Source organism: Gymnodraco acuticeps, unplaced genomic scaffold (assembly GCF_902827175.1).
Source record: "Gymnodraco acuticeps unplaced genomic scaffold, fGymAcu1.1, whole genome shotgun sequence".
NCBI lineage: Eukaryota > Metazoa > Chordata > Actinopteri > Perciformes > Bathydraconidae > Gymnodraco > Gymnodraco acuticeps.
Window position 1 is genome coordinate 1,015,713 of NW_022992216.1, and position 12,169 is coordinate 1,027,881.

The following is a 12,169-nucleotide window of genomic DNA, read 5'->3' on the forward strand; positions in this document are numbered from 1 at the left end:
CCTCCTCAAATCTGACTCAACACATAGCTTTGTGCACCGGTGAGATGCTGTAAATAGTTAAGTAATAAGTAAATGACCTGTGAGACTGGGTTCTCAGGGGTGTTTGTTGTGCATTCATGTAGTGAGCACTTTAGAGCCTGACTTTAAAATCCTGGGAGAAGCTTTGATGGGGGTTTCGGTTTCTCCATATTGGACATGGACACAAAGTGGTTTCCTCTATGGGCCCTTTGTACCTATCTTTTGGTTTCACCGTACATGACATACAGCATTTATCCTCTGTTATATTACTGTATAGGCAGACTCTAATTGGATATTAAGCGGCAACCTCCGAGTCTTACATTTTAAGCCAATGCTGAAATGCCTTGAGGTTTGAGATTGTATAGAAGTCTATGAAAACATTACCATACTTTTTGATTGATTTATAACCTCAGAAAATATGAATTGAGACCTTACAGCATGTTAACATTGTTTGCTATTTTTCTCCAATACAGCATCATGTTCATTATACACACATGCATTTCCAAACATTTGGACTACCTATGTTGCAAATGTATTATCTTTTGAATTTACACACGGCATCTATTGCACGTCTGTCCGTCCTGGGAGAGGGATCCCTCCTCTGTTGCTCTCCCTGAGGTTTCTCCCATTTTTCCCTTTAAACTGTGGGTTTTCTTCGGAAGTGTTTCCTTGTACGATGTGAGGGTCTAAGGACAGAGGGTGTCGTATCATACTGATATTCTGTACAAACTGTGAAGTCCACTGAGACAAATGTAACATTTGTGATATTGGGCTATATAAATAAACATTGATTGATTGATTGATTTCACAATGTGTTTCCAGTTCATTAATATGTACAATTTTGTATTCAGTGGTTAGTTAATCTTTGCTCTACCCATTGTGTCACTTCTGGTTAAAAAACCAAGATGGCGACCAAAAATATTCTATAGACTTCCAAACAATAATAAAACCAATGGGAGTTGTCACATTTACAAATGATCAGTCTGTTCACATGTTTTGGACAAATGACTTCAAATCAGAAGTTATCATAAAGAAAAAAACAACTAGAAGCGTATGTAACCTCCGATACTTCCTGACACAGGTCATTAAAAGACATTTCCAATATGGAAATCTGATATCTTTTTTTATTTTTCCAGAACACAGATTGTCCTGTAAGTCCAACCCTGATTTATCACTCTATGTACTGAGACAGTAAGCACCTTGCCCTGATGCTCTCTGTCAGTGTCTTGACAATCCATGCTGACAAGACTCTAGCTCACAGGCTTGACACCTGACCAATTCTTTGTTTTTGCTCCAGGTTGGACCTTTTTTTAAGATTTGACTTACTGCTTTTGTAGTGCATTAAACTTGATTAAAGGCACTACCTTTACATTTCAATGTTAAAGCTGCAGTAGTGAATATGTATATTAACATCGGAATCTGGAGTATGGATATGGGTCACCCGTAGTGATTAACCCACAGTGTTTTTCCTTCTTTCATCTCTACATTTCGTTTTTCCAGCTCACAATGTTTTTTAAGGTTAAGTATTCACACCAAGCACCTATATTAAATAAATATAAGATTGCCACTGGACAAAAAGGTCCTCCATGTTCCTAAAAATAATAAGAGACATAGTTTTCTTCGTACAGGAACATCCACATTTGCCTTATCTAATTCTGTTGAGTTTTATTGCGGTTGGTATCCATAAGCATTACATTTATGTTATCTGCTGGAATGTCCCTTGCCTATCTCTTCCGGCACTGCCTTCGCATGGGTGAAGAGGTCCCAGATAGAAATGTTTCTAAAGAGACATGTGTGAATATTAAAAAAATCACTAGCGTTCCCAGTAATTTACCAGGAAATATGTGTAAAATAGTCTTTAGTTGTCTTCCAGTGTTTTCTTGTTATTCTTTACTGAGTATGCCCCCTCTGACTTTTTAGACTAAAATATAAGTGTGTATTGGTGGAAATACTCCTTTTGTGCGGGTTGTCAAGTAAATTGAAAGTGATTGGGGTGCTCAAACATGATTGTTTGGGTTGTTGCTCTGATATGAATGTGATCTCTCAGGATAAATAAATACATTTCTCCTCTGTTGTATATCCATTTCCTGTTCAACTAGCCGTGATAAGTCCCATTTTGTATGTGATTAATCGATCAGCAACGGACCTGAAAGAATGATTGAGTGAGAGGGGAAATACATGAAGATGGACCCACAGCTGTCTGTTAGTGATGGATAATACTCAACCTCACAGTCCATCATTGAGTGTCACTCACCGCACAAACGCTCTATTTATCTGTTCACTTACTCTGGTGTGTGTGTGTGTGTGTGTGTGTGTGTGTGTTCTCCAGTGCCGAGCTCATGCCCTGTTGCTGCATCTTCAGCGAGAAGGTGTCACTCCATCTACAAGGGTTTCGCTCAGTGTCTGATGGCTCTGGGCGACAGTCTGACGGACAACGCCAGCAAGGATGAAGACACACACGAGATACACTCCATCTGCAGGTCAGTGTTTTCACACACACACACACACACACACACACACACACACACACACACACACACACACACACACACACACACACACACACACACACACACACACACACACACACACACACACACACACACACACACACACACACACCACATACATACACACACACAGAAACAACAGTCTCTGAATAACATCACAACAGTGCTGACCAGCTAACCAATCAGAGCAGACTGGGCTCTGGTTTCAGATAGAGGGTGAAAAGAGGTGCTGCAGCACAGATAGTATGAGAAAAATAAAGAGCTTTTTGAACATTAAAGTATGTAAACATGTCACAGAAGAGGCGCAAATGACTAATATGAGCATAAGAGAGCCCCTTTGATGAACATTAATACATATTTGGTTGTTGGTTTCAAGCTACTTGGTTAAAAGATGCAAACACTCTAAAAAGTTATATTAAGATTGATTAGCTTACTAACCTTTTTATCTTCTTAGGAATTTAGAGCAGCTTTTTAAAGGGAGGTACAAGGGATAAATATGTATTTTTAAAGCCCACAGCAGAGATGTTCACAAGTCTTTTTTTGCAAGTCCAAGTCAAGTCTCAAGTCTTTGGTCACGAGTCTAAGTCAAGTCTCAAGTCTTTGTGGGGTGAGACTTGATCAAGTCTCAAGTCTTTGGTCACGAGTCCAAGTCAAGTCTCAAGTCTCTAAAAAATAAAAGTCTCATGTCTCTTCTGGTTGTAATAAGCCTTCTATTGTCTGCTGCTATCCAGTCTGTTAAGAATACTGCACAGCTATATCTAAGACATTCAAAGCATTTACTGTATTATTATCACTCCTATATCTATTAGCATACAGTATCAGTACTGATTAGTTGTTTGTTATATGATCACTTTAAACAGGCTATTGCAATGCAATATGAGGAAAAACATCACAGTTTAGCTAAATGCAAACAACTTATAAGCAAAACACTTCAGAATCAGAAATCAGTATCACAAATCCCCCGCAGGGAAACTGTGTTAAAAGTACTTAAAAGTAAACATTTGTTCTGTGCCATTTGCAACTAAAAAACTATTGTCTGAAATATACTGAACTGGTGATATTAAAACATGACCTGTTCCAAAAGAGATATCTACCATTAACACCATTTACCAGCCAAATGCTGGTAAATCATGCAAGTGGCTGGTACTGTATGTTGCACGCACCAGCCAAAAATAACAATGGCAATCTATTGAGTGGCTGGTAACATTTCAACATTCACTAGGCTAGCCATTTGGCCAGTGGGCAAAAATGTTAAAATTTGACCTCTGCAACCGTATTGTTTAATTACACTGGGTCTCTAATTACATCTTTTAAGTTACATTACATTACATTACATTACATTGCATTTAGCTGACGCTTTTGTCCAAAGCGACTTACAATAAGTACATTCGACCAGGAAGACACAACCTTGAAGAAAACAGAATCATATAAGTACATCAGGTTTCATAGAGCTAAACATTTCAAGTGCTACTCAACTGGCTTTAGGTAATCCAGTCCTTTATTAGTATAAAAGTGCTTCGTTAATCGTTCTAACGCTCGAAGTGGAGTCGAAAGAGATGAGTTTTCAGTTTGCGCCGGAAGATGTGCAAGCTATCTGCCGTCCTGATGTCAATGGGGAGCTCATTCCACCATCTTGGAGCCAGGATAGCAAACCCACGTGTTTTCGCCGATGGGAACTTGGGTCCCCCTCGCAGCGAGGGCGCAACGAGTCGTTTGGCTGATGCAGAGCGTAGTGCACGCGCTGGGGTGTACGGTTTAACCATGTCCTGGATGTAGGAAGGGCCAGATCCATTCGCAGCACGGTAAGCAAGTACCAGTGTCTTGAAGTGGATTCTAGCAGTTACCGGAAGCCAGTGAAGGGAGCGGAGGAGCGGAGTGGTGTGGGAGAATTTAGGAAGGTTGAAAACCAGACGAGCCGCTGCATTCTGGATGAGCTGCAGAGGTCGGATGGCACATGCAGGTAGACCAGCCAGGAGGGAGTTGCAGTAGTCTAGGCGTGAGATGACGAGAGCCTGGACCAGAACCTGCGTGGCTTTCTGTGTCAGCTGGGGACGTATCTTCCTGATGTTGTAAAGCGTGTATCTGCAGCAGCGGGTTGTAGCAGCGATGTTTGCAGTGAAGGACAGGTTGTTATCTAGGGTCACACCCAGATTCCTTGCAGTCTGAGTCGGGGAAACAACTGAGGTGCCGATGTTGATTGTCAGGTCAAGAGTTGGACAATCTTTTCCCGGGAGGAAGAGCAGCTCAGTCTTGTCAAGGTTGAGCTTGAGGTGGTGAGCAGACATCCACTGAGAGATGTCAGCTAGACAAGCAGAGATGCGTGCGACGACCTGGGTCTCTGAGCGGGGAAAGGACAGAATTAATTGGGTGTCGTCAGCGTAGCAGTGGTAAGAAAAACCATGCGGGCTAATGACTGATCCGAGCGAGTTTGTATACAAGGAGAAGAGGAGGGGACCAAGAACAGAGCCCTGAGGGACCCCCGTAGTTAATTGACAAGGGTCGGACTCAGACCCTCTCCAAGTCACCCTGTAGGTACGGTCTTTCAGGTATGAGGTGAGGAGGGAAAGTGCAGAGCCTGAAACTCCAAGTTTTTGTAGAGTGCGAAGGAGGATCTGATGATTCACCGTGTCGAATGCAGCAGACAGGTCCAACAGGATGATGACAGAGGAGAGGGATGCAGTTTTGGCAGTGTGCAGTTCCTCCGTGACAGCAATGAGAGCAGTTTCTGTGGAGTGACCTGCCTTGAAACCAGACTGGTGCGGATCCAGAAGGTTGTTCTGATTGAGATAACAGGAGAGTTGTTTAAAGACAGCGCGTTCAAGTGATTTAGACAGGAACGGGAGGAGAGAGACAGGCCTGTAGTTTATAACATCAGACGGGTTGAGAGTGGGTTTCTTTAGGAGAGGGTTTACTCTTGCCTCCTTGAGACTGTTTGGAAAGTGACCAGAAGTTAGAGAAGTGTTGATGAAATGGGTGAGAAACGGTAGAATATCAGGAGCGATAGTCTGAAGGAGGTTTGAAGGGATAGGGTCCAGAGGACAGGTGGTAGGGCGGGCAGAGGTAATGAGGGTAAGAACCTCACTTGGAGAGAGAGGGGAAAAGGAGGTTAGTGTGTTGGTGGAAGGAAGGTCTGGTGACCCAGCGGTGAGTAAAGGTGAGTCAGAAAAAGAAGAGCGAATATCATTAACCTTTTTTTCAAAGTGGGTAACAAAGTCGCTTGACAGAAGTGAGGAGGGGGGAGGAGCTTTTGGAGGGTCCAAGAGGGTGGAGAAGATGGAAAATAGTTTTTTAGGATTGGAATAGGAAGATTGGATCTTATCTTGAAAGAAAGTGCTTTTTGCCTGAGAGATCGAAGCAGAGAAAGAGGAGAGGAGAGCTTGATAGGTTAGGAGGTCGTCACGGTGTTTGGATTTCCACCATTTCCGCTCTGCTGCCCTAAGGACGGTTCTATTAGCACGCAGTGCATCATTTAGCCAGGGAGCCGGAGGGGACTGACGAGCCTGCCGAGATGTCAGAGGACAGAGCGAGTCCAGAGTGGATGAGAGAGTAGAGAGGAGAGTTTCTGCAGCAGAGTTTGGAGGCAGTAGTTGGAACGAATCAGAGGAAGGGAGGGCTGAGAGCACCGACGAGGCAAAGGTAGAGGGAGAGAGGGAGCGAAGGTTACGGCGGACAAGTGTAGGATGGGAAGAGATTAGTTTGTTATGTTTGGAAAGGGATAGAGAGAATGAAATGAAGAAGTGATCGGATGTGTGGAGCGGGTTTACAGAGAGGTTAGAAGTAGCGCAGTTCCTTGAGAATATGAGATCAAGGACATTGCCAGCTTTATGAGTCGGTGGGGACGGAGAGAGTGAGAAAGCAAAGGCGGTTAACAGAGATGTTAGTTCGTCTATCTTCCCCATCTGGAGGTTGAAGTCTCCGAGAAGTACAGCGGGAGGGCCAGTTTCAGGGATGTGTGAGAGGAGATGATCTAATTCCTCCAAGAAGTCCCCCAAGGCGCCTGGTGGACGGTAGAGAACAACAATGGTTAACTGTATAGGATGGGTTACTGTGACGGCATGGAACTCAAAGGTGGAAGGAGTAAAGTTAGGTAGCTTGAAGAGGGAAAAGCTCCATTTGGGAGAGAGCAGGAGACCAGTGCCACCTCCTCTGCCAGTGGGTCTGGGTGTATGGGAGAAGGAATATGCAGTGGAGAGAGCTGCTGGGGTGGATGTGTTGGATGGAGTAATCCAGGTCTCAGTGAGAGCAAGGAAATCCAGAGACTGCAGGGAGGTGTAGCCAGAGATGAAGTCAGCCTTAGGAACAGCTGACTGGCAGTTCCACAGGCCACCTGAAACTAGATGTTGGATCTCAGTGGAGCACGTGGGATAGACGAGAGCAGGCCGGTTATATCGATTACGAGATACACGGGGCCAGTGATAATTGCGAGAAGACACATGAACAGGAATGGAGAAAATACACATGATTATAGCATGAGGGGCTAAACAACAAAATTAAAAATTAAAAACGCCAACGATACTTAGCTCAATCAAAGTAGGATTTGCCTCCTCAAGTCTACTATAAATAAACATATTCCTCTATCCTCTCACTCAAACCCAGTGTAATGGTAACCTGATAAACTTGTAACATTAACGTTACGTGGTCAACAATAAACCTGTAACCTGCCTATAAACCGACAGATGTATTTATGTATGTAACTATGTATTTTTCTACGTTTAACGTTATCCAGTAGATGGTGGCAGCGGAACGTAATGATTAACGTTACCGACCTTTTTTATGTCATGTCAAGAGTTGGATGTCAACGCCACTCAACGCAAACAAGTGTGACAAGCAAACATTCACTCATCTTTTTAAATATTCAGTTACAAAGCTAGTAGCAAACTAAGTTAACATTACATAGCTGATGCTGAGCTAAACATGTTTGCTAACCGTCCATACTGTATGCGTTAATGTGACTGACCTCTCCGGGTGAGTTTTCAAGTGCCTGATGAAATGTGACGTTGTTGCACCAGCATCCTTGATTTTAATATTGCAGACTTTGCAGTGTGCGCTCCTTTTGTTGGTGCCGCCGGCGTTTTGTTCGAAGTTTTTATAGTTGAACCTAATTACAAGCGGTACAGCTGCAGGTGTGCCACCGGTCGCCATGGTGTTACCATGATGTTAATGTTAATGTTAAAGGTGGGGTAGGTACGTTCGAGAAACCGGCTCGAGATACACTTTTTGTTATATTCCATGGAATGCTCTTAACATCCCGATAGCAATGAATATCTTAAGTGCTTTGACAAAAAATCCATAAAAAAATGTCATCTGTGGAAGCCGTAATACTGTAAAAAGCACGACCAATTATTTTAGCCGGCCTGGCTAAAATAACTGGATGGCCTACCTGCCTGTCAGCCTCCCATTGGGGCACACACTTATCTCGTGCCCTCATTGGTCATGTGCGCGTTTGTGTGTGTTGGAGGAGGGGCTCTGTAAGGAAGTGGCAGATTTTCTCCGGTTGTGTATTTTCAAATTCTAGCGATCTCGAGCCGGTTTCTCAAACTTACCTACGCCAAAAATAGAAAACACAATGATTGTTCACGAGTCCCAAAACACGAGTCCAAGTCGAGTCCGAAGTCTTTTGAGCAGGAGTCCAAGTCAAGTCTGAAGTCTCTGTGTGTGCGACTTAAGTGCGACTCGAGTCCGAGTCACAAACTCGAGTCCCCATCTCTGGCCCACAGGGCGGGCAGGTCAGTATCCATGAGTTTTCAGTTACTTTAGGGGAGAGGGTTCGGAAAACAAAGCCAACAGTTCTCTTGGGAAGACAGTCCACATTATCTAAGCTTGAGTATGCAAGGCTTTTGGAAAGAAAAGTGTAGACAAGCATTTTGCTATTCCACAAAGTCGGTGTGCTATCTGATATCAATAGGGCAAGTACATCTGTACAATACCACAGATCGATATCTTGACTCTCTAATCCCTCACTGGACTTATTCATGACCTGCCCTCATGCAGAACTATTAATTATCTGTCCTAAAAGAGCTGAGTGTAAACATCAGAAAATGATGACAACGTTACCATAGACGCTAACCCTAACCCTAACCACAGAAAATGAAAGATTGCATAAAAGTTTTATGGCTGTTGTAAAGGAAAGAAGTAGGGAAATGTGCACTGTAACCCTAACTCACATGCTTTAAATTAGACTCCTACGTATCATGACCTGCATGAATGAGAACACTTCTGCTAAAATTAGATGCCTGGCAGGCAGCTAAAATCTCGCCTAGGGCATCAAATTGGCTAGAATCGGCCCTGGGAGCATTCATATGAGTTTTCCCAAACGAAGCACATTTACCCAATAACTTACTTGACGGTTAGTGATAGTTAACAAAGGAAAAATGTGTGATTCTGCCTCCATGTTTTGGATCCACTCCAAACAATCTTTTTTTTTTCTACGCCTATTCAAAACTTTTTCAATCAAGTCAGGTCAGTAGTTCTTCAGTAATCTTGCTGACAGATGGACCAAGAATCCAAGCCAAAAAACATGACTTCCTTGGCAGAGGTACATTTCGGTCTAAATGAATGCATCAGAGTCAAATATATCCTTCATAAGCACAATATACAGTACAGGACAGCTGATATAAGACTACAGCCATGTTAGTGGCTCTGTGAGGTTGTAGGAAAGGACAGGTCAAGAATATGGAATTGTGTAAAGTGTACCCTACACTCTAAAGCAGGGGTGGGGAACCTCCGGCCCCCGGGCCGTATACGGTCCGCGAGACCATTTGGTGTGGCCCTCGAGGTAATTTATAAACACACACAAAAAAGAAAAAAATTAAAGAAATCTAGACCGCAAAATAAATAAACAAGTGAGTGCCTGTTTTTCCTGGCCAAGGTCAGGGTCCTTGAACACAACACAAGCCTAACGTGTCATCACGTGGTATATGTCTCGTCTGACACGGGTGTAGTTTTAACGGAGAGCACCAGAACGCCGCTCCGCAGTACCCATTAGTGATGGGAATTCCGGCTCTTCTTGGTGAGCCGGATCATTTGGCTCGGCTCACCAAGAAGAGCCGGCTCTTTCGGCTCCCAAACGGCTCTTCAGTTTACCACATATTATACCTTTTAATTAAATCAAATGTAGCCCTGTTTTGACTAATTATATGTGTACACATATATCACTTAAATTATCCAATACAACCTTTGTACTGAAGTATTCAAAAGTAAAAATTACATGTTTAATATAAATGATTTGCTGTGGCCAATTGCATTTACAGACCCGTGTAACTCTCCGATACCACCCAATGAATGCATTGACTTGCTTGTAGAACCACGCTACACAAAACAGATAGCAACACCTATAAAAACTATTTAAAAAAAGGGGCTACTGTATCGACCTATATAAAAGATCCTGCATTTTAGCCATGCCTCATTTCGCTCTATTTGCTCTTTCCAGCGCTGTTTTTGCAGGGGGCTGATTCTGTGAGCTGCAGCTGACCACGCCCCCCTGCAGGAGAGGGGAGCGTGCTCTGAGATCAGCTGCTGGGCTGTCAGAAGAGGGGGAGAAAAAGAGATCTCCGACGTCCTCCGTGTTTTATTCTTATCGAAGTAAGAAGAGAAGTAATGGGGCAGAAACCCTCCTTTTTACGCAGCGGCCCAGACATAGACATCAAACGGCGACACATATTCAGTTGCCAGTTACTTTGGCATTAGGGCAGGGATATCTAGATACTTTCCAAGGTTTGACATCATGAATTGTGCTACTTTTAAAGCAAGCAACGATGTTTTCAAATCTGTAATCAAAAAGCTCCTCAAAAACACTATCGAAGCAGTTCCTGCCGTTGCTACGTTAGTTCAAACAGTAACAACGGACTACTTTTCTTAGCGGATGCATGTCAATTTAAATCAATACCTAAAACTATTTTTTAAATCAATAAAATCATTTTCTAAATCCATAAAAGCATTTAAATTAATATTGGGAGTCATGTCGTTACTTTGTTGAGAATGTGGCCATGTAATAAGCGGGATAATGTTCACAGTGCACATTGCATAATGTGCCTTCAAGCCGATCTAGATCCCTCCGCAAAAAACAAACAAAAACCGGCTCGTTCGCGGGCAAGAGCCGGCTCCCGTCGTTCACTTAAAAGAGCCGGCTGGGTGTTGAGAGATGTATCCATAGATCTCCTAATGTTGCTCTCAAAGTGCACCAGATTGATGCTTTTAACTTCAACATTTAAAAAATCTTTAGGGGTTAGGTCCCCCCCCACTAAAATCATGTTCACATGGATAGGAGTCTAAATACATTTGCACACATCTTGTGTCCATATCTTTCTGTTTGGGTGGTCATGCCACAACCGAGCACGTGCATGCATGCGTGAGTCATGGTGAGATATCTGGATTAAGAGGTTGCTTTTTCTTTGCACAGCATGAAAGAAAGGTGAAATGAGTGGGCTGTGATTTTAGTATTTTTAAGCAGAGGTCAATAATTTGTACGGCCCTCGGAGGATGTTGAAAACATTGAAATGGCCCTTGAGAGGAAAAAGGTTCCCCACCCCTGCTCTAAAGAAAGATTTGTTCAGTTCATCAACAGAATGAGGATGAAGAATCCATGGGAGCCTGCCTGCAGGAAGCAGTATCAGAACACCTGCACTCTGAGGACACCTCCACTCTCAGGACAGGAAGTGCACGCTAAGAGTTCCAAAATAAAATCGCCATTATCAGTACAGCGCCACTTTCCAAACAGGAAATGCACGCAAATACAAAATAAAATCGTATCGTGACACTTATTATATACATATATATATATATATATTTAAGCAATAGCTCACGACAGGCCGTGATTTTTGTTCAAATGGACTTCATCTTCAAGTCAAGGTAAGACTGCAATTTTATTGAAAATGGGATCTTACTAAGAGAGAACAATTCAATATTTAAATGATAAAATTACATTTTTTGGGTATCCTTTTGTTGAACTGTCTGTTTAAAATTAATTGAAGCATCAGACAAAAAAAGCTTTTGAAAATAATATTATATTTTGATTTAGGTCAAAATATAATATTTGTAAACCTGAAGAGTCAGTGCCAGTGCCTCACCAGCCATGAACCTCACTGCAGAAGCTATAGACATCTAAGTTTTTTGTGCCCCACCACTTTTGTACATATAAAAACGCCACTGTATATATATATATATATATATATATATAGATATATACGGACACCTTGTATTGTAGTTACTATCAGTACAGCCGCAGCACCACTTTCCGAACAGAAAATGCACGCAAATACAAAATAAAATCGTACTGACACTTATTATATACATATGTATATATAGATATATATAAAAATAGGGACACCTTGTATTATTTACTCTCAGTACAGCACCACTTTCCGAACAGGAAATGCACGCTAATACAACATAAAATTGCACTGACACTTATTATCTATAGCCTATATATATATATATATATATATCTATATATATATAGATATATATTTATTTATATAAATACGACATCTTGTATTTTAGTTACACCCGCTAGACAACAGTGGAGGGTTCGAGAAACAACCGTGTTTGCCGGGTGCACCGCCGCGGAGGTGGCGAGGTTCCAGCTGGGAACCTCCACCCCGCTGCGGGACCCGTGGGACCCCTGAGTCAGACGGTGCGTCTTG

The 12,169-nt window shown here is 42.5% G+C and overlaps 1 protein-coding gene across 1 annotated transcript in view; it reads left to right on the forward strand.

Annotated features, from left to right (window-relative positions):
* Nucleotides 1-12,169, forward strand: part of nrn1la (neuritin 1-like a) — a 117,747-nt gene that overhangs the window by 72,030 nt on the left and 33,548 nt on the right. Inside the window, exon 2 of the mRNA XM_034205941.1 lies at nt 2,348-2,498. Coding sequence (XP_034061832.1) covers nt 2,348-2,498 — 151 coding nt within the window. The remainder of the gene's footprint in view (nt 1-2,347; nt 2,499-12,169) is intronic.